Source organism: Melanostigma gelatinosum (assembly GCF_949748355.1).
Source record: "Melanostigma gelatinosum genome assembly, chromosome: 9".
Classification (NCBI taxonomy): Eukaryota; Metazoa; Chordata; class Actinopteri; order Perciformes; family Zoarcidae; genus Melanostigma; species Melanostigma gelatinosum.
Genome location: NC_136642.1, coordinates 8,073,666 through 8,096,733, shown reverse-complemented (window position 1 = coordinate 8,096,733; position 23,068 = coordinate 8,073,666). Strand labels below are relative to the sequence as shown.

The 23,068-nt window shown below is 41.9% G+C and overlaps 3 protein-coding genes across 3 annotated transcripts; 1 reads left to right on the top strand and 2 right to left on the bottom strand.

Annotated features, from left to right (window-relative positions):
• Positions 1-262: 262 nt before the first annotated feature.
• Positions 263-2,788, top strand: smpdl3b (sphingomyelin phosphodiesterase acid like 3B; the record flags this gene model as incomplete). Its single annotated transcript, XM_079274965.1, has 8 exons — positions 263-323; positions 405-618; positions 748-845; positions 972-1,115; positions 1,268-1,437; positions 1,784-1,964; positions 2,150-2,283; positions 2,426-2,788. 8 exons carry the CDS (start codon positions 263-265, stop codon positions 2,786-2,788), a joined length of 1,365 nt encoding a protein of 454 aa, XP_079131091.1.
• Positions 2,789-3,372: 584 nt separating this feature from the next.
• On the bottom strand, positions 3,373-7,128 carry mecr (mitochondrial trans-2-enoyl-CoA reductase). The gene is made up of 10 exons (XM_079274996.1): positions 6,846-7,128; positions 5,922-6,019; positions 5,639-5,770; positions 5,412-5,555; positions 4,769-4,871; positions 4,464-4,566; positions 4,270-4,343; positions 4,120-4,180; positions 3,953-4,025; positions 3,373-3,868 (listed from the first exon to the last, which is right to left on the bottom strand). The coding sequence occupies exons 1-10, from the start codon at positions 7,025-7,027 to the stop codon at positions 3,705-3,707; spliced, it is 1,134 nt and encodes a 377-aa protein (XP_079131122.1). The 5' UTR covers positions 7,028-7,128; the 3' UTR covers positions 3,373-3,704.
• A 4,969-nt stretch (positions 7,129-12,097) lies between these two features.
• lin28aa (lin-28 homolog Aa) lies at positions 12,098-20,151 on the bottom strand (the record flags this gene model as incomplete). The annotated part of the gene is made up of 4 exons (XM_079275421.1): positions 12,098-12,314; positions 15,474-15,658; positions 19,498-19,670; positions 20,121-20,151. 4 exons carry the CDS (start codon positions 20,149-20,151, stop codon positions 12,098-12,100), a joined length of 606 nt encoding a protein of 201 aa, XP_079131547.1.
• Positions 20,152-23,068: the final 2,917 nt, after the last annotated feature.

The window sequence follows — 23,068 nt, the reverse complement described above, 5'->3', positions numbered from 1 at the left end:
ACAGGTGTAGAAGATAAAATAAGATAATCCTTTATTATTCCCGCAGTCGGGAAATTCAGGTTGATAATCTTCGTTTTAATTCAATTGAAACAATAGATGCAACAAATATAGAGCATATATTTTGCAGAGAAATCCCAATGGACCACCTTCGGGCTAAAGACGCGTCATAGCTGCATCTTATCTCTATTTGTCCTTTATAGACTTACCTCTCAAACCTGCACTTGACTTTAGTTGGACTTTTGATTTCTTCGACGAGTTCAACATGTCCACAGTAAGGCTGCTCCTATCTTGGCTGCTTTTTAAGGAGGTTGCTGCACTGTCAGGTAAATTACATTGTTGTACGTTAAAATGTTTATAGCGCGGGGACGACTTCATATGCGCAATTACGCATCGTTTTTATCCAGGAAACTTCTGGCACATCACGGATCAGCACTGGGACCCAACATACAAACTGACCGATAATCCTGAACTTGTGTGCGCATCGAGTGGCAAACGACCCGCAGCCAATGCGGGGAAATTTGGAGACTATGCTTGTGATTCGCCATGGCTCCTTATCAACTCCTCTGTGTATGCCATGAAGGATATTCTACCTGACCCGGACTTCATAGTATGGACAGGGTATGTATCCGCTTTAGGTGGGATTGTAACATGTTTCACGAATCTTGCTGGCTTGTTGAGTCCCCCCCAAAACAAATCGCTTTCCCCACTCAGGATTTAATCCTTACTATCTATTTGTTTGCTGCTCAGAGATGACACACCACATATAGCCAACGAGGATCTGGGAGAAGAAGCAGTGCTCCACATTATCAGTAACCTTACCCACATTATAAAGCAGGTGTTTCCAAGTAAGTGTGAGGTAAAGAGACATCGTGTGTAGCCTATTTAAGTGAGCCAATATCTGGAATCGACATTTACAGTTACGTTGTAGTATGGATGAACTTATATTGTTGTACGTTACTGCCCTTCCTTAGACACTAAAGTGTACTCTGCCCTGGGCAACCATGACTACCACCCTAAGAGCCAGCTTCCTGCCGGCCCAAACTACATGTATAACCAGACAGCTGAAATGTGGCAGGACTGGTTGGATCCAGAGTCCAGAGTAACATTTAAAAAAGGTTAATGGAGTCTCCTGTGATACTTTGAGATGAATACTTTTGATAATAACACAATTATTTTTCCCTAAGAATCAATAAATTACCTTATCTATTATTTAAAAGCACACGTCCAATTGTGTCATGCATTTTACGCAATGTTTTTCTTCACGCAGGTGGATATTACACAGAGAAGCTGCTGAATCGAACAGGTTTCAGGATGCTGGTCCTTAACACTAATCTCTACTATGACCAGAACAAGCTGACCCGGGACATGGACGACCCAGCGGGCCAGTTTAGCTGGGCGGACCAGGTTCTTACAGAGGCCGCCATCAACAAAGAAAAGGCAAGGCATCTAGTCTGTCTGTGCCTTGTAGCAGGTGTTGAATTCAATTTAAAAGATTTTTTTTAATCGCTGCGTACAGTAGAGGGTAATAAATCATCCAGTGAATCATGAATAACTCATTCCTCTTTTAATGCTGGTTACCATGGTTAACCGGAAGAATACTTTCAGTTTATATCCCCCTGTATAAACAATCATCTCACGGATTTAGGAAGCGTCTGCTTCCTAAATCTAAGGGCGCAGCCCAATTCATCTCATGCTTTGCAAAAAGATGAGCGCATTTAAGTCTGTCTACCTCGAATGAAAAAAAGACCATTTTTTTCTAACTCTGCACTGGTTTCACTTCCAGGTGTACATCATTGGTCACGTTCCCCCAGGTTTCTTTGAGAAGAAGAGAAGTAAGCCGTGGTTCACGCCTAAATTCAACAAGCTATACTTGGACTTAATTCAGAGGCACTACTCAGTCATACTTGGACAGTTTTTTGGCCATCATCATACCGATAGCTTCCGGATGTTTTACAACTCGGAGGGTAAGTTCTCACTGTTGGAATACTATTGCCACTATGAGTGCTTTCTCCTGTTTTACATGTTAGTGTTGATTGGTATTTATATTGTTTCGTTTTTACTCTATTTCCGCACTGTTATGCACAGTGACTCACGCCTAGTGTCCAGATGGTACCTTTGACCTTTAGGCCCATAATACTGTGTTAATCAGGCTCTCCTATCAGTACGATGTTCCTCAGCCCAGGCGTCACACCGTGGAAAACAACACTTCCTGGAGTCAAGGATGGAGCAAACAACCCTGGGATCCGTGTTTTTGAATACGACCCTCAAACGCTCCAGGTCAAAGTAAGTCAAGGCCAGTCTGTATCATTTCCTTTCACATTGTGTCTTTCTTAGCTGCAATACACAGCCTCAACAAACAAAAAAAACCCGAAATACTTTATTGTTTCGTTTCTGCTTTTCAAACCACACGTTTGTACACACTCAGGATGTGGTGACGCATTATCTGAACCTGACACACGCTAATGCAGCCCGCGGACGCTGGGAGAAGGAGTACCGCCTGACAGAGAGCTTCAGAATACCAGACGCCTCCCCGGCCTCCATGCATCAGGCTCTAGAGCGCATCGCTAACGGCCGCTGCTACCTACAAAAGTACTACGAGTTCAACTCAGTCAGCTACGACCTGACAGAGTGTGACAGCGACTGCCGCGTTGACCACGTGTGTGCAGCCAGAGAGGTAGACTTTGAGAGGTATGAACACTGTCTGGAGAAGGAAGGGGCAGCTGCCATTCACGGTGGGTTGCTGCCGGTCCTCTCCGTGGCTGTGAGTCTGGTGCTGGCCAATCGGTGATGATGATCAATATATCAAAGATGATTTTTAATAGATATTATTGACGATTCAGGGGGTTATTAGATAGAAAAACTGAAACTCAAGATCAAGATTATTGCTGTCATGTAAATATTTACCAGTGAACATCATAGGATGTGTTGTCATGTTCTAAATCATATATCTATAATTTAGGCGAGTCATGCACTAGATGTACTTAAGCAGAGAAAAATAAAAAAACCTTTGGCTTCCGCAATCTTTGGTGAGCTTGGTTTGTTGGTGCTGTTTTAAGACTACATTTCCAGTCAATAGAAAAAGACTGTGGTATTCATGTGGCTCAAGTACATAATCATTCACGTGTGATGTTTTTGTCGAATGTTTCTTTCCCCACAAGCTTTCCTGTCAAACTCTACTGTATCTATTTAATAAAACCAGAAAATGCCAAAACAGTTGTTTATTGGTTGAATGTTATTTTAGCAACAATAATCAATGCACCAGTATATACTATATATATATATATATATATATATATATATATATATATATATATATATATATATATATATATATATATATATATATATATATATATATATATATATATATGCCATATCAGTATTATTGCAACAGTAAATCTGTTGATTAACATAAATTGCACTTAATCACGCCCATATAACTTAGTAAAACAACCTGTTCCTAAACATATCAGATTAAGCTGTGTTATCTGAGTTCTATACAGCTATATAAAGATGTAATTACTTTTTAAATACTGTCAATAAACTTAAGTGGAAACTCAAAATGTCATAAAATGCCAGATGCTGGACTTTGGGCCTGTTGTGAAGACACATTTATTGAATATGTGCTCGAGCAGTGTATTTGATTGACAGGTTGTCGCAGTCCCTGGGGTCATGACCGTGCAACGATTGGTTGGTGAGTCCGTTCACATGATCAAGACCTGTTTAGCTGAGGTGAAAGGCTGCATCGCTGCGTCCAGAGCTTTGCTGTAGTCTTGGAGGCCCACCTCAGTGCAGGCAGGAGCCGTCAGCTTTCCCTGCTGAATGAGGTGGCACAGCTCATCCAGCATGGCTCTGAATGCCTTTCCATCTAAGGAGAGAGAGAGTGTAATTTCTCATGAGAGTCATTTCAAGAGACTTATTTGACGAAATAGGAAACGTCATGCTGACTCACGGCTCGAGTGATCTCTCTTCCACTGCGTGACCCAAAATCCCCGAACCTTCACGTCCTTGAAAATAAGAGCACTCTGGAGAGAACAAGTTCAGTGAGCGTACTGAGAGAAAAGTGTGCTGGTGTAGTGAAACGTTACATGTAGGAGGCAGTGGGAGGTTTCATCTTACCACGGGGACAGTCACTGGCTGTTTGGCCATTCCTCCATACGTCACCATAGATCCTCCATACCTGGAATACATGGGAATTATTGCATTTTATGATCCAATTTTCTCGTCAGTGTAAGATATTAAACATCAAAGATCATTCAGCATCCTCACTGTAGATGACGGAGCAGCTCTGTTGCGCTTTTGCCTCCGACTCCGTTCAGTGCCAGTTTAGGCTTCGGACAGGTCTTTTAAAAAAAAAAAAAAAGAAAAAAAAGCGAGAGAGAGAACCACATCTTTAAATTAGGACTGTTTATTCATTACATATATCTACATATGTTATTATCGTATCTTTCAAGTCTTCAGACCTTGAACAGTTCCTTCATCTCCGGCCGCCTCAGTGCCTCTTCTTTGATCACATGGGTTCCTCCCATGGCCTTCAGCCTATCACTGAGCTGTGTGAACTCTGGCCTTTGAAAAGGAAGAAACAATGAAGAAGTGCATGACAGTCGTAAATTCTAGCACACACGAAAAAAACAACTCTGTTTCCGTTACCCTTGGACAAAAGAGCCCATTATCTCACGGTCAGGTGGACTGATTACCTGGGCCACTGATTAGGACAGAAAAAGTTGAGTCTTCTGAAAACACTTGATATACCGGTACTTGAGTTCACCTGTCTCTGACGACGTTGATGGTGCTTATCCCCCTCGCAGCAGCAATCTGTATTGCAGCCTGCCCAACTCCACTGTTGGCTGCATTCTGGATCACAGAATCACCTGCAAGGACCGTAGATTGAGCGAAACTGTCACATTAAGATGGCTAAAAGTACTGCACAGCATGCCATGTTTTCAGAGATACCATAGGCAGGAATACTCTATCCTCAAGTCTCCATTTAGATTGGTATTTTATCAGCACATGAAATGGGCGTGTTGTTCCCATCATGTGTCTCGAACAGCTTGCTTGTGCCTCGAACAGCTTGCTTGTAGACTAATGGACATGCTCTGAAGGTGCATGATTCCTTAAAATGCAAGTTCACGCTGCAAATACCACTGAACAGGGCAGTGGCTTTAATTTCAATGACTGAAGGAAGTCAACTGTGCTTTAGTACTTTATTACTGAGAGTTTCCGCAACCAGGAAGTTGTTGGTTTCATTAACCAAGATGGTTGCTAAAAAAAAAGAAACGGAACCAACGTAACCTTTTGGAAGTGGAACCATAGTAAAATAAAAGTCATTTTATGTCTTCCCCTGTATTTCAGTGGCTTGTGGTTTCTATGAAGGAAAATCATGTTATGACAATGTGCGTGGAAATGGTTACCTGGCTTGAGATCTTCAAAGTCAGAGAGCATCCTGAAGGCAGTGCAAGGATTCACCCCCAGTGTGGCAGCGGACAACAAGGGAATGTCATTCGGCAGCGAGATGACATCGTCCTCTGCTAGCACGGCCACTGTCCTCCAGGTCCCTGCTCACACAAAGGCACAGAACTCTTAAGCGACCCTGTGGACTCATTCATGCAATACAAGCTTCTGTTGTTGTTGTTTTTACCTAAACCAGCATCTTTTGGAATGACCCAGTCTCCTGTTTTGAGGGAGGTCACCTGGCCACCGACTTCTACGATCTGGGCCACTCCCTCGTTACCCCCGACCGCTGGGAGGTCAGGCAAGATAGCATAAGTACCTGAAGTAGAAGAAAAAACACCATCAGATAAACAACTTTTCTTCAAACCTTCCAAAAAAGAAATAGTGTGTTTGGTTTCTTGGCTATCTTGGTAGAGCTGCTTCCAAATGAAGTTGCTGTGCTGCTGTTTGGTGCGGAGGTAACCAAGTACCTTGAATCATGTTGATGTCAGACGGGTTGATTGGAGCTGCCAGCATTTTAACGAGGACATCCTTTGCCCCTATGGGGGGCAGGTCTACATCTTCCAACCTGACAACCAAAAACATTCAAGTATACAAAAGCACGTCTTCTCCATTTTTTGGGGGGTTTGGTGACAGCATTCTAAAGTATGAAATACAGCATATCTAGGCTTAGTCACAAAGGACGACGGTGTCCAAATACATCCATTGTGGTCCCCGGTGTTTATCAAGACGCGGACCGGTTTAGGTATGTCTGAGCAAAGAAATACTGGAAACTAAAAACTGCTCATTTTAATCCTTAAAGAAGACAATAGCATTATTTGTTTTCATACTTTTTTTCAAACAGGCTTAGACAGGCTGTAAATTGATGAGCATTAGACTGACCATTTGGGCTGTAGGAAAGTCTCTGAACACATCATTTAAAAAAAATTGTAATACATTGATCCATCATGCCAGTAGTTGCTTGTTGAAGCTTTAATCCACATTCTATTCAGGAAATGTATTACAGCCATTTTGGCCACTGGGCGAAAAACAGCCACTACAATTTATGTTGTGACCAACGGTCAAGAACAAGCGGGTGTTGTTGTGCCCTCCGACGTAAGGGGGCAGTAGTGAGCCTAGTACGGGTTAGCACACCACAATAAGGTGAAGAAGAAGTCGCACTAAGGGAAAACTTACTTAGAAAAGCGACAAAAAGGTACAATTTATACTTCATCAGAAGCGTTTTTGAACAGTATTTTTAAATTTGAGAACTTGAGAAGAGACTTAAATAATTAAGACAATCAGGTTACTTTAAACCGTTAAAGAGCATATTTAGCCACATGAACTGTAGCTAACGTTACTGTATTGCATTTGCAGGACCGCAGGAAACGAATGCACGATACGTGCAGGCTTACTGAACGACTTTTGAAGGGTCCCCGTGTTTTCTGAACAGAAGAGCCTTGCTTGTTGTCAGTGCTGCAGGTCCAGCTGAATGACTGAAGAGAGGCCCGGTTTCCCAGTGCCTTGAACATTTTAAAAGAGCAGCAGCGTATCCTCTGCAGGCTGTCTGGCTTCTTAAACAGAGCGGCAGCCACATGGCGACTCAGGAGTTAACTTGTAATTGTGAAATAATAACCCCATTACTCAATAACATGTGGCATTTCAACTGTGCGTTTTACTAGCGTTCCTGTTACTGCACGGCCATGTTGGATTTGGGGTTGTGTCATTGAAAATATAAACACAGAGTAGCGCCCCTGGTGGATAAACGCGGTAGTTCACTTTTTATAGCCGTGACATGGTTCACAGTACTTTGGGTTTCAGGGGGTTACCAGGCAGAGAAAAATAGGAATGAATTACTTGCTGTGGTGTCTCACTTCATGTGAGCCTTTTACCCAGAAGTTACTCATTTCCACACAACATGACTGAGTTGATGATAAATAGAAAATCAACAGTGGTGGAATGTAAACTAAACTGCTATATTCTCAGAATCATGATTCCATCTTCATATGTATTGTTTTGTCAGAATAACCGTCCAAAGATATTCAATGTACAATGAATATCATATGTTGAAGAAAAGCAGCAATTTCTCACATTTGAGAAACTATTGATTTTTCTGCTGAATAAAGGACTATTGTTGTGATTTATTTCTCTGTCAATAACTAAAGTTCCAGCACTACACTATTGCACTTTTTACACCACTAAATCTATTTGACAGTTATAGCGAGTTACCTTTTTTATTCTTAAGCTCAGTTTATTTAGCTTTGACCGTGTACACCATTAAAATCCTGGGTAACACTTTGTAATGAGGCCTTTTTTATAATTACAAGTTCTAATAAATAAACAGCTGTACTAATATGTATTAGAAATTAACTGAAGACTTTATAGAACTATTATTATTTGGTAACATTTGTGTTGTAGTTTAATATAATCCAGTTGTCTTAGATTTTGAATGCAAGCTTTTTTCAGTTGCAATCTTACTTGTTTACAGTATCTGTTGCAAGAGCAAGAAAAAACAGGCAAAAAGACACATGAATATTGACATATTTACTAGCAAATAGAGCAGATCTTAACATATAGAAACATAATCAGTCATACTTTGAAAAGCCTACATGCTGCTCATTGAAAAACTAGCCATTAAATCAAGATAAGAGGACTCAAGATACATGTTTTATGGCAGTAAACATTGATACATTCATCAGTAATAAATGCACATTTTCTTTTTTGGAAGTAGCTCTAGCCATTTATCTGATCATCTTTCTGGTTACCCTAATCTTATAAAATACACCACAGATGAAATGGCTGATGGTCACAAACAAAATACACCATGAAAAGCACACACAATGCAAACTGTGATGCAGAACGCTTCGATGTGCTTCAAATGTTGCCCTGAGCACATAATCTTACAAATCCTCAGATTTCCAAAGTATATCTGAGCCGTCGAACACCCGACAAACCGATCACAATAACACGCCACTGAGGGGTCACAAAGGTTTGTTGCAATCAGAATGTCTCTCATGGACTCTAGTTCACAAATGATACTTTGAAAACATAACTAAATACAGCAGAATATTGCAAACATTACAATACAACACTTTCATTCAACCTTTTATCTAAATAGTGGGTGTCAGAATCCAATTCATATGTTTGACAGAAGACTTCGTGATTTCAGGGATTTTTTAAGAAAGTTAATCACAGAGATTAATAACAAAAGTCATCCACGTGTGTTCAAGTTAGAGGTTATACTGGCACTGCGACCATAAATTCAACATAAAAACACACAGAAAAGTAAACCGTTCCATCTAATCAGAGCGCTTACTTCAACAATCTTTCCGTCCTTTCACATCCTGAGTTATCAAGTTTTCTTTTCTTTCATCAATTCTTAAAATAAACACCACGTAACAGCAGAGTATGAAACAAGATTTGAGTGTTAAATCATCCATGACACATTCTTTTTGTCTTAAGCATTGATAGTCTGAAACACCAAGTATCGGCCATGTGTTGAGATGAGACAACCCCGGATCATATACTACTAGCCCCAATCCCTTTAACAACATTCTACTACATCCCCATCTACAGCGATTATAGAGGAAAGAAATACAGATTATGTCATATCATGGCAAGTTATGTCAAAGAGGTTAAACTACAAAGAACATCATCAAACTGGGTGCGTGAAGTTGACAACGTATGGGAGTCAAAAGGTTTATGAATATCTATCACAATCATTTGTATTCATTCCTTTTTTTTGGGCCATGTTAGTTGTTTTTTTTCAAGCAAAAAAAGAACCTTCTGAACTACGACGTTCCTAAACCCATTTTACTTTGGCATCTTTGTTCTCCGCTTCACATCATGCGGATGAAGACTCAGTCTCTACTTAGTCTTGTGTCAACACTCCTCGACTCCTTCAACTCAATCTGAAGTATTCCCTGAGTTTTCAGATTGGCAATTCCTGAGATGAGCCTAAGAGTGGAGTTGAGTTTTTTCTTTCTTCTTTTCCCTAACCCAGCGACCGACTGTATGTGGTATATGAAAATCAAAAAAATAGAATATAAAACATGGAACGTATTCAAAAAGAGATTAAACTGAATATGAAAATGAATTAATGCATCTCACACATGATTAGTGCAGAGTAACATTGCATTGGGTTTGGCATAGATTGGAATAACAATGGGACTCTCTCACAAAAGGCTCATTGTTCATAAAAATTAATTTAAACGAACAAATTGATACGAGGCAAAGGAAAAACAAACTCACAGTTTACGTCAGTCCTCATAATTCTATGTACCTGTACAGTATGTACTGTATGTTGTTAGTGTGTTGCAGTATTACTGTTACACTGCATTCATACGGCATCGAATTATTGTTTAAGGACAATGACCGTGATTTATCAAGCACATATGTACAAATTATACGAGTACCTTGATGTTAAAAATGGGTTACCCAAATATATTCTCATGTCATATATAGCTTTGAATGACATTTGGCAGTTCTTTTGAATGTCTACTAGAACAATAATGGCTTCAACAGGAGCAGAGGGAGAAGTGGCAGCACTCTTGGATGAAAATAAATAAGTAGTATGATTTTTTTTTTTTTTTTTTAAAGGCTTTAGAATAATTTCACATATATATTATTTGGGTGTAAAAGTCATGTCAGCATCTCCTGTAAAACGGGAGTAAATGCTGATTAGCTAGCTAGTTCTACATGCTCCTCCGTGCAGGCTTGGTGTTCCTGAACTATTACCCCACTAAGGGTTATAGGGAGGTAATGTCTTAAATAACTACCTAGAAATGGATCACACTGGATACAAAACAACAGCCTTCCCACTGGCAATATTATGTCTAATTCTGCCTCATTTTTTTATTCAAGTATCAAGAGGAGAGCTAGCTGGACCCCTCAGTAACTCAGTCCAGTTCAAGTATCTTATTACGTGTGATGATGTGTTGGGTTTAGTATCACATTGGTTGGAATTCTATCAAATCCAAGTTGAGGTGACTATAAAGCAGCAGAATTTCACACACCAGCCAATAGAATGAGAGCATACTGTGGCTGGAAAGTTGCCCAAGCTCTCAGAAATGTTAAAGAGCAACTTAACAGCAGGCTGAAAAACTGTGTTTTGCTGCCCTCTGTGGTTGAGATTTAAGAGTGACTACACCCAGTCTAATAAGTACAGCTGAGCACATCCAGCTGGTGTGTGGTCAGAGGCTCAAGAAATTTCAGTGGCCAGTATGCTCCAACAGAACACCCACAATTTCTACCATTTTCAAAACTGACAGGTCACAGGTGTGGATGTGTTAAGCTACTCTTTAAAGCTAAGGTTGGAAATGTTGCAAACCGCATAACCCAGCCTAGTGTTGCCAACTCTTCCAATGGATGTAGCTAGCAGCACGAGCTCCTACGGTGGCTAAATCTAGCAAGAAAGTAGCCACGTATGCACCCCACCCCTTCAGGCCTATACCCGCCAAAGCCATTCTTCCAAAATGATCATCGTAAGCATGAACGTAAACAGCATACGTGGCTATCGTTAGCAGCTTGTGGAAGACTCTGGTGAACAGCAATGAGAGCATGCAGGCAGCCCGTCCAATCATTTCATTTAGGCTGAATGAAATGATTGGACGGGCCTATTAAAGTCCTGCGTCAGCCATCGATACCAGAATTTTTTCTTCTTTTTTTGTCAAATTCAATTTATTGATTGCTGTCGGTATGTTATGAGAATTTCAACACAACCAACCCTAGCTTTAATGGATTATCTTATAACTAATGGCAATGCTTTGTAAATACTGTAGTGCAACGAGGATTTGATTTAATCCCAACTCAAATCACAATCTCCAAAACCATATTGTGAGAATATTTGGTTGCCCATCAGCGGTCAGAATGACAATGTTGGTAGCAGACCAAACACAAGCCAATGAGGTATACCGTGCACTTTTAGACAGTCAGCAAAACGCTGGAGGAAAATTAATTGGCAAAAAAAAAAAAAAAAACTCTGACCAAAAGCTCAAAATAACTTCTGGTCTGACATTCATTTGGCCCCAGGAAAACTGGATGGTCGATTGCAATATTGGCAGATGCCAATACATGGCCTATAGCTATACCCTAAAACCCGTCCCATGTGTTTTCCCGAACCCTCCCCTTCCCCATGCAACATACAAACTAACATTCATTCCAGAGGTACCCACTGTCTCGTCTCTGTTGGATGTTGAGGTGTAACAGTCAGGAGGGAGACTAAATGGTAAGGCAGCAAAAGTGTAACACACTGAGTATTTCACAAGAACAGAAGAGGTATAATGCCCACAGGAGAGGCACAGTATCACATTAAAGAAAGAAAAACAGATTCTACAAAAACTCATCATCAAGATAACCCGTTATTTGGCATTGCCCACTACAATCCTAAACCCCTCGAGCAACAGCAGTGATTTGAACATTTAGAAAAGCGTCCTGAGTGCAATAATACAGCAGTATTCCTGAGTGTGTGTTACACCAACTGAAAAATGACAACAACAAAAAAACATCAGCAACATTCTTCATCAGCAATTTTTTTTTTCTTAACCTGAGGTAGTTCCAAAAGCAGCTTCAACGGGTGGAAGGGGATCCATGCGTCCCGTCTCTCCATCACAGCAGTTTGATTGGCCTCTGTGCTTCCCCGGCGTCAGTGTTGCCCCAAATTTCTCGCTTAATCGGTGGTCTTGGGAGGCGGCGCCGCATGGCTGTGCTCCTCGTCTCCTTTCAGCGGGGACGGTTTTCCCTGAGAACCCGGTGAGGACTGTTGTGCTTTGATTGGGCAGTTGGCGACCATGTGGTCGATGCTCTGGCAGAAATGGCACTTCTTGGGCTGGGGTGGTAACTTGCACTCTTTGGCGTGGTGGTCCAGGCCTCCGCAGTTGTAGCACCTACAAGGGCAGGGAGTATTTAGTCTCATGTATTGTGTGCTCGAACAACTGGCGTATTTACAGCTGGGATGTTTCTGGCCACCTGGCAAAGAACAATTTGATCTCTAATTGGGAGATATCTGTCTCTTTAGCTGCTAAATACATCACTATGTTCAGCAGCTAGTCGCTAACTGTGTCTGCCTGCTGTTTGGCGCTGAGCAGGTAGCGCACAGTTGCTACACAGCTATTTTGCTTAAGCCAGCTGCTGCTCCATTGAGCGCAGGGAAACAGCAGAGCATTCATAATAACATGATTTTTTTTTCCACTAAAAAGTTCTGTTCATTTTGTGCACATACTCTTTCACCTTCATTATAAAATCCCTAATCCAAAAATGAATTTCAAAACGTTAACTGCTGGATGCAAGACGTGTGCTACCTCAATGAAAAGATATTGAACCCCGATTGGCTTCCAAACGTTTTGTGATGTCACAAAATCTTGCTTGTACGTGCATATCTTAAAACTCAGATGTGTCATCCTTCAGCGGATTAATGTGAAAACAGCCTTCTTTTGTAAAACTGTGCTTATCCATAAATTCTGCACAGTGACGGTAAAATGAAGTTACAACAACCAAAGCCCATTTTTGATTGATGGGGCATTTTAAGTTGCACCTGTTTTCCTCTAGATGGCCCCGTTTCACCTGTAATGACTTGAGTCATACATCTTGAAAGGGCATTTTAGGTCACACCACACTGCTCTGTGGAGCAGCACCCTGGGTCAGAACATCTAACAAACATGTCATAGTTTCTGAGATGTTTTAAAATCACCACTGAAATTCATGAAATCTTATTAACAACCTTTGACCAAGCAGAAGTTTCTGGAAGGTTTTACTTAAGGTTACTACGAGTAATTGGCAAGAATTAAAGGCGCTTCATACAAGGTTGGGAGCATTTCATTTGCCTCAGCTCTCCACGTGGTGACGGCTGGGCTCGTGTCTCGTAGCTAACGGTGCTAATAGCACTAACGGTACAAACTATGGCAAAGTGCCATAGCTGACAGTGTTTATCTGAGGGTGAACCAGTGGGTGAATGCTGCGCTTCAGTCGGGACGGCATCATCAGCTGTAACCGCCGCATGAGTGCAGTGCAGAGCGGCAGCTGTGAGCTCGCCAGTGGGGTTCACTCACATGCACAAAGATGCACTAAAGGCCCGAGATGCCGGCCTGGCTTTGTCGACAAAGCAAAGCAAAATGTACGACCTCATTCTCTGCTCAGGTAGACATTTCTCCATTATATATTTACATAGCAAATAGTTGTTTGCTGCTGTATTCAGGCTCTGAATCCAATATATTACACCCTTAACTGGCACGGCTCATAGTTTTTCATGGACTCGGTATTGATACCATGACTCATTATCTCGAAGTATCGAGAACAGCTTGTCCTATTTGTCAGTTTTTCACTGCCAATCGCTTCCACCCCCCCCCCCCCCCTGTTGGACTCTATTGTGTCAAAGTAAGACATCCGTTTCATCCGCCTTTGAACTTTAGAAATGGACACCATCAGGGGTCAGCGGGAGCCATCGCGGGCGCCATCGGGCCACCTCTGTTTGAACGCAATCTATAGAATGGCCACGCGCTCAGGGACGGAAGACAGATGGGCGGTGGGCGTGAGGCGGTCACTCTGTGCCACTGCGGACCCCCCTGCCACCATTGTAGCAGCAGATGACGTTTGTACGGGGGCGCCTGCCGAGGGGTCAGTGTGGCCATTGGGGGGCGGTGTCAAGGTATACACCGTCACAGCGCAGGAGCTCCCCGCATCAGCATCCATCAGGAGGCAAGTGGAGGGAAGGGGAAGTGGTCCCTTTGTCTAAAAAAGCTGCAGCAATGACCTCTGAACCTTGCCTTCCCCGCCCTCTCCTCAGTTCTCTAACCCCCAATCCCTCATACACTGTTGCCATGCCAACAGTGACCTTTCACCCCTGTGCCCGGGCTCCTACATCTGTTATCAATTAAATGGACAGAAGATGTTTCCCCACCCTCAGTAAAAAATATATATATATATATACACACACAGACAAACACACAAAGGTGGTCTCAAAAATAGACTTAAGAAACAGCTGTTCACTTTGGTTGGCAAGACACAACCTAGAATGTACTTCTTACTCCTGCCCCAATGATATCTGACCATTGGTTATGATCAATCAATCCTACGTGAACCAATGAAACACCATCCAGTTGCATTATGAAATACGCTAGAGGGGTACGATATCTTACCATGGATCAGCGTGGTCAAGGGAGAGTTATTGAGCCACCGCGGGCCTCCCAGGACTCTTTGGGGCCGTAATGATCTGTGTTCTCACACAGACTACTCTCTGGCTCTAATCACAACTGACAGGGGGGTGAAGTTGATACACCTCTAACCCTGTGCTTTATTGATATTCAAAGAATGACCCAACAATCGAGACCCAGTTGGCTCCTCTTTTCGTTCACTTGGAAGGATGTTGTTGCCTTTGCAAGGAACCCTCGAATCTTCAGGAGAAATTGAATGAATGACGATATATTTGTAGATTTTTTGACTTTTTTTACTTTCTCAGGTTACTTTCTCATGAAACTACTTTTTAAGGGGTGGGGTTCAGATCAAACTAAAATATAAAACTTCCTTTTCAGTAATGAGGAATGACATAGAGTTGGTAAAATTCCTCATTCCCGAAAGAGAAAGTGCTAGAATTACTAACAAAACCTAGATGAATGTTTAGGTTATTTAAATCATGATCGGTTTTGTAGTTTCAAATCACATTGATGGTTTTAGGACGGTTTAGGAAGCGCGAGGGAGTCAGTGGGCGTGAATTCACCAGGGGCCAGCAGATTTAAACAGTTATTGATCCAGGTCACACGTCAAGCCTGCTGGTGTGACCCTTGCTTGGGCTGGAGGTGGGGGTTGGGGACGAGGAAGAGGAAGGAAAATGGGGAGAAACTAAAACACCATTGTATATCTGATCCAACCTGGACCCAACAATGACTGTTTGTGGACTTCTAAAGAAGTAAAGCGCATAATCTGTCACTAAAAACCCAAGTATCTCCAAATAAGTTTTAGATAAACTGCAATATGCTTCCTTACAGGTTTAGAAAGCTGCATTCATTTAAGGTCTTTCCTGCTCTTTCCCCGTTCGCCCCCCCCCCACTTACCTGTCTCCCTTTGAACGTCGCTTCTGGACCTTCTTGCCTTTGGGTCTCCTCTCACTGCCCACACAGTGGATGCCACCTGGTCCAGTAACTCTCTGCGACTCGAGGCCCTTTGACGACTTCTTGAAGGTAAACTCGACCACCTCGCCCTCCTTCAGGCTGCGGAAGCCCTCCATGTGCAACTTGCTCTGAAAGGTAACACAGGAAGAGGATTCAGCATCAAATATATCGTCTATATTGTCCAGCTATGTGGTGACTTTGTCAAAGACAATACGAGTCAAATATCTTTTTCACCATCACAGAAATACAGAAGACAATGCTTCGTGGGATATACATCTATATATCTCGTGATAACCTGTTATATTATATGACCAGTTTCCAAATCACCTCCACAATGGCTCTTGAGGAGAACAACCCCCACCCATTCTTCACTGTGTGATGCCATCAGAGCCTGATAGGACTTATCAGGTATTTAAGGTGATGATTACCTCGATGAAACAAACGAGCACTACAAAGCTCGCTGTTCCCACTTTACAGATCAGTTTGTACAAATACTGCCCTGCCTCAAAAAGGCCCCGTTGTCTTGATTCGGCTTTGTCTTTTTTTGCTGTGTTTGAGTGGTAAACCTGAAGAGGATAACCTTCAACCATCCCCCCCCCCCCCCACTCTACGGAGGAACAGCATTCCACACTACTGCCCCCACCCTATCCCTCTTCCCACCCACATCACAAAGCTCCACTAACACACTGACCACCACCACTAACCCTAAACTGCAGGATGCAGGGGTTAGTGCTACGGTTGGGGGTGGGGTGAGAAGGCTTCTCTGGGAGGTTGGGGGGTCAGGGGAACATTCCTTGGATAGTTGTTTGGCAGAAAGACACCAGAGATAAAAGTTGAGGGAAAGCCCAAATGATTGATATCTTCCTTTGATATCAGCGCTCCAATCTTCCATTTGTGAAAGAAACATGTCTGGTGAGCAGCAACATTGGAGAGGCGCGTAATCAACAAGAGAAAAGGTTTGAATGTGCCGAGAGTAGAAACTCATTTAGCTACATGTTCACCTGAAGTGACCCTTGAGGTTCTTCGACTAGTCTCGCCAGACACATTTCCGATTCCAAAGAAAAGAGAAGAGTATATGAAGGGAAGGTGTGGAGCAGCTTTTGCTAACACAACATGGGAAACCCCTCTCTAAAATTCCCTCGGTGTGAGATGTCACAACTAGAACAGACTGTTGACATAAGAAGAAAGATCCACAATGAAGCGGCTTTGTTTTGGTAGACATTAATCCCATTTTCTTTTTGAGTAAAGTCACATTATGATCAACGGTCTGCATTGAGAGTCCTCAAAGCACACGGTTTATTGTGAGGAAAGTCTGAGGTCTGCTTCAGACCAAAAGGATCAGTTAAAGCATACAATAGTTTAATGAGCTGGGAATTAACGTTGTCTTCTGCCATTAGAAAAGAAACAAACAAGCACCATCTTCACAATTGAGCGTGTGCTGCGAAGTCCTGATCAACACAACTGGTGAGCCATGACATCGGAGCGGCAATATGGACGTCCGCAGAGTCCCATCAGGTTTCTCTGCCCTGGTGACCGTTAACCCACTTCCTCTTCCACATGTGACCTTCCCCATCCCCCAAAACGGACCCTGACCAGTCACATCAGGTTGTCCACACGCAGATACAGGTACAGATACAGGGTGGGGCTTTTTTTACCCTTAAGGATCTATTGTGTGTGCGTGACTGTGGGTGGGGGGGGGGGGGGGCATTATGAGTACTGTAAACTCAGTCCAGAATGTGTCTGGAAGCCAAGTGAGGCAGAGAAAGACATCAGAGCAACGAGGGACAATAGCAGGACTGCTGCTGAGACAAAGAGGGGCTCGGTCACGGCCGCGGGGTGCTTCATTCGGATGCATGGCTCTTTTGTCCACCTGCACAAAGGCCGGTGGAGCCTGGGAGTCAATTTGACACGCAGCCACTAATTTTAGAGCTGAGGCCTTTTACGTCACCATAACCCCTATACATCCATCATTGACACAAGTGTCTCTCCCATTTCTACTGACAGAGGGAAGTAAGTCGTTGGTTACGCATTTGTAGTGGCTAGATTGAAAGCACGCGAGGTTGTTGCTTCAGTTAAGCAGTGAGCATTTGCTCTCTCAATTTGAGCTTCCTTTTTAAGAGTCTGCAGCAACAATCAACTGGCTCTGATGACAGACGTACACCACTTTTTGTAAGATGGATTTAATGGCAGTTTATTTTATACTTCTCGTGAATCCACCCATTCATCTCCATTTTTCTTTTGAATCTGTAACCACTGGAGTGCCGAACTGCAAGTTTCTAACCCAAACTCATGTTTTGGTTTGCATTATGATTAATCAGTCAGCAACTTCCTGTGTGTAGTCAAACAATAATTCAGTTACAACGGCTGCACAGCACAATGAAATCTCTCTATATGCATCATCATGGAGCACGAATGACTTAAAAGAAAAACAGAATCAAGTGAGTCTGACAACTGGCTTCAACAAAGTTGGGAACATGAAAGCGTATGGGAATAAACTTACTTAAATACTTTTCATCTCCAGCGATACATCTTTAAAAAGGGAATTCGGTAGACAAAAGTCTCCACAGCATTAAGCCCTGCAGAGCAGTAGCATGGTGTGGATAACATTTACCTAAAATAAAACCCTGAGAACTCCTTTCCTCTTTAAAGCCAACAGTGAGACACACACACACACACACACACACACACACACACACACACACACACACACACACACACACACACACACACACACACACACACACACACACACACACACACACACAGAGAGAGAGAGGGGGGGGGGGTTGAGCAGACAGCAAAGAGCCTTTAATCATTTTATGACAGGAACCTTGAGGTGTTGGGCAGCTAGTTGGGACTCCTCACATTCACATGCTAAGTCTTTATCTTGTCAAACAGCAATGGAGGCGCTCGCTCTCATGAGAAGTAGGAGGGAAATCACCCCCCCCCCCCCACACACACACACACCTCTTTACCACCCACTCCACCGGTATGTAAGAAGGCAAATGGTTTGAACTGAGAAGAATTTTAAAGTTCACCGTTATCTCTTCAGACTGAGAAACAATTAAACCTCAAGTGAAAGAGGAGAAGAAGAACACCACCAACCCTAAAACTATACAACTACAGTTAGATTTTTCACATGAATAGCAATAAAGGGATTCTGCAGTTTTAAGCCTGGGGGGGGGGGGGGGGGGGAAGGCAAATTCATGAATGCTGACATGTGTGTGTTAAAAGCATGCTTTAACTTTAAAAAGAAGTGATCAATAATTCTTGTTTAGATGGTTTGTCTTATTTACACAGATCAAACCATTGAGATCTTCATATGCAACGATAAATGTAAAATCCACTCATCATATTCCAAACGAAAACTAAAGTGAACAAACATCGACTTCAGAAGAGCTTCAACTAAGTGACACAGCGTTTCCTCCTCAGTTTGGCTGTGATCTACACTCACCCGAAAAGTATTGAGGCCAGACTAGTTAAGTCTAACTTCTGACCACACTTTTATTTCTCCATCACACTAATCAGTGTCTCTAAAAAAAAAAAACCCACGCGGGAGGGCCGCAGCTCTCTGGCTGCAACACTTGGTCCCCTGAGGGAGAAACAGCCACCAGACTGCGGGGGGGGGGGGGGGGGGGGGGGGGCACCCATCTAACCCTGTTAAACATATCTCACACCATTTGAACTGTTTTATTGAACATATCGAGACTCCTGATAAGATAGAAAACAACTAAAATTAAAACTATTATTTATATGTTTTTTTTTTTTATTCGGGTCATTTTTATATTTGACTATAGTTCTGAAGATACAAAAAAAAAAAAAATACGAAATTGAATTAAGCTGTATTGGAAACAGGTGGGGGTGATCTCGCTTCTGCTGGATTCAGCACAAACAGCGTTGATCCTCTTTGCAGCGTTTGTAACGTCACACCACCGTTGGTTTTCCCGCACATTGATAGTCATCCTACCTGATGGACGAACACGTCGACCGGTTCGTTCAGTGGCACTCCCTCTCGGTTAGTCATGGACAAGAAGCCGAAGCCCATGCGGACGTTGAACCATTTACAGATGCCGACTCCGTGGAAGGACTGTGAATCCTCCTCGGTGCTCGGTCCCTCATCCTCCTCGGTCTTACACACTCCTGCAATGAAAAGTGTATGATTTATAAAAAAAAAAAAAAATGTAAACCTCCAAAATGTTTTAAAGGGGGCCAACATTTCAACAACGTATAAAAACCGAAAACGTTTCCCCTTTCTCTCGCATCAGCAATCAATATGAATCGATGAACTGAGTAACAGGCTGAGGCTGCTTAATTCCCTATAAGCAACTGAACACACGACCTTCTTTCTCAAGGAATATGCCACAACTTTCCCCAAATGAAGTGATCCTGGGGGGTTTGCGTGAAATCAGAATGTCTGAAGAGCTTTTAAAGCATTGATAAGACACTCGGACTGCACATCACGTGTGGGAACAATGCCTTGAAATGTCCCACCGCTATCAGATACACAGTCCCACACCAGAAAAAAACAAAACATAATTCACTCATACATTAAAAAAATAAGTAAATTGCTGTTAATTAGTGTTGCTCAACCTGGGAATTCCTGGTTAGAAACGGAGCCCATGTTTTCAGTTCTGCCTTGAGTCAAAATTAGCACCCCAGCTACAGTATCCTGTGTTTAGCCCTCAAACTGGGTAATCCTCACAGATTGCCACTTTCAAGCAAAATGCTGTGAGACGCAGATACTGCGCAGCGAGAGGGAAAGCGGGAGAGGGAGGTAAACAAAAGGGGGCTGGCAACCTATTCCCTCTAAACAATAAGGGTGGAGGGGGTGGGGGTCACGGGGCAGGGTTTTTGATGAAGAATCCCCCCCCCCTCTTTCTCTCTCTCTCAAAGAAAAAAAAATAACAACTCTAAAACAACGCCAGAAGAGATAACTCCCACCAAAAGCTCCCAACATACCTTCTGCCATGTTTGTGGGCCAGTTTACTCCCAGTGTCTTTCTTTCTTTCCTGAAACGTGTTTTTCTGCCCCCCCCCCCTCTTTCTCTCTATCTTGCAGTGGTCAGCTCTGTCGGTCAATACAAATGACCATTTCTCATCCAACGAACCCCCCACACACTCTCGGTCACGTCCACGTGATTCACAATTATACAGTCCCCAAGGACAGATGGATTGCATATTATGTAATAGAAGGGCTCAAATGTGGAGAGTGACCAATCACTTCTAGCGACACGTCCTCGTGACATTATTATGGTCTTTTTTATCTAGACTGATATGAAACTCACAGTATAAGTTAGGTGATTTATATAGTTTACAATTGAAGTCATTTTGCACATTAATATTTGTCCTTCTTTTGGCCTTCTTTTTTGCAGGACTGGGCATGTTTCGGTAAAAACATGAAACCAGCTTTTATTCAGCTGTTTCTCATTCACGACTCTTGAATCATGAAAAATAGAAATGAAAACAAAAAAAACATTTTAAGCTCCTTTTAAATGTGATCTATACGCATGCAGTATGGCTCCATGCACCCAAGGTGGGAGGGAGAAAATAAAACCAGTGGAGCCTGAAGTGCCTTTTTTGAAATCCCCAGGTTTTTTAAGTCAGTTTATGTGTTTTGAATTAGTATCGACGATGTTTTTACAAGCAGCTAAACTGACTCAACCAACAGAGGAGGCGAGTTTCAAATATAGAAGTAAATTAAATAAAAAATGCAGAACAGATGTAAAAACCCACGACTCAAGGTGGCAACATGTAAACAATGCAAGCTGGTCAAACGAATTCATGGATCAATAGTGATTGATTACATCATGTTAAGACGTTGACTCGTGTCCTTGTGGAGTGATCAAAGGAAAGTGATCTTTTTACCAAGCTGAAAGTGAGAGAGTCCAGCTCCGAAATGATCAAAAGATGACTAAATTATATTATTGTACGATGGATAAATGAATGAATGAAAACGAAATACAAACTGTTAAAAAAACAGACTACAGCTGACATTAAAAACTATTAAAAAAATAACTAAAATAGAACATATACAAATATAAATATAGAAAGAATAAACATACCATGCCAACAAATATCTGAAGGATGAACCCAATTTATAAAAAAAAACATTTGTTTGCTTCATTTACGACGTGTGTGAGGGAAAATACGAGTTGAATTAGTTACATTTATCTGCGGAGTATAATTACAAGGTTCCATTCCTATATTTGGTGAATGGAAGCACAGCTCCACCCTTGTGTAAAGCTTGATGGATGTTTTAAAGGTGACTTGGCGATTTCATCACAACTACCACAACGACCCCTTGTGGACCCGCAGCACGCGTATACATGGCCCTAAACGTTAGGCTATATAATCGACAGCACTACATGTCCCGAATTATGGTTTCACAGATCAGAGAAAGCTGTATGCACCATATGAATGCGTTAAAGTGGTAAATTGTTTTTTAAGAAACATGCTTCTAGGCTAGAGAGGGGTTATAATATATTATATTATAATGTGAAGCAGAACAATTTAAGTCTCAGGTTTACTGAAACATCTGCCTGACCTGCAGGATAGGAAGGAAGATAAGAAGGGGGACATTTTAAAGTTGGAGCCATTCATTTTCTGCTGTAAAACCAAATGCACCCACTACACCAAATAGATTACACACGTTATACTGATTGGATTTTTTGTTTGGTTTGGAAAATGAGGTTCTACAACGGGATGTTGAAATTTAAAATGACCAGAGGTTTTTCTGTGGTATTTTTGAATCTGAAGAAATTCTAGTTTTTAATTCATAATCTAGTTTACCATTGCGTTTGTGAAGCTGTAAAAGTATCTGCGTCCCTATTTTACTATACGTTATAACGTTTTAAAATGATTTCGAATGGGATAACCTGAAGTAGGCTTAGTTTTAGGTATTTTAACTCATACTTCTGACACAAGAAAGTATACTTAAAGCAATACATAATTAAACTGCTGGGTCTCTTTATTGTTGGTACAGTTGGAAAGATGACAGCCTTGATTACGACACCAAAATCAGCCAAATTACACGGGCTAATGGACTGATCGGTAATTAGTTTAACAGTTAAACTAACTGTTTTCGTTCCTCTATGCCGTTGAAGCTAAACTCCTTCATTTTGTTCAAACTCGGCAGTAATAAATAAGATGAACGGAACATTTAGCCTTTGATCAAAAGTAGATCCATCAATGAATTATAATCAGAGAGACCCATTTTGCACTTCCCACTGATTTAAAATAATGATGATGATTATAATTATTATCACCATCATTATTACCAATATGATTGTTGTCATTATTGCTCACATCATTGTTAATATTATTTTTTATAAATAATGCAAATAAAATCCCTACTCTCTCTGCATATTAAACTGGACATCACAACAGCAAGACATCTAGGGTGTCATAATTCCCGGCAGTACCTGAAAGCAGCACGGCGAAGTGCCCTTGGGTTATATTATGTAAAATACCACTAGATGTCAGTATACATCTCTGAAGTCAACGCGCCTTCATTTCAATACTTTGGATTTAAAGTCAATA

Coding starts and splice junctions, on each gene's coding strand:
- mecr (XM_079274996.1), bottom strand. CDS start 7,027: ATGTGGCTGCCGCTCTGTTTAAGAAGCCAGACAGCCTGCAGAGGATAC. Junction 5,556..5,638: donor TCCAAAAGATGCTGGTTTAG/GTAAAAACAACA, acceptor TTGTGTGAGCAG/GGACCTGGAGGACAGTGGCC. Junction 3,869..3,952: donor GAAGAGAGATCACTCGAGCC/GTGAGTCAGCAT, acceptor CTCTCTCCTTAG/ATGGAAAGGCATTCAGAGCC.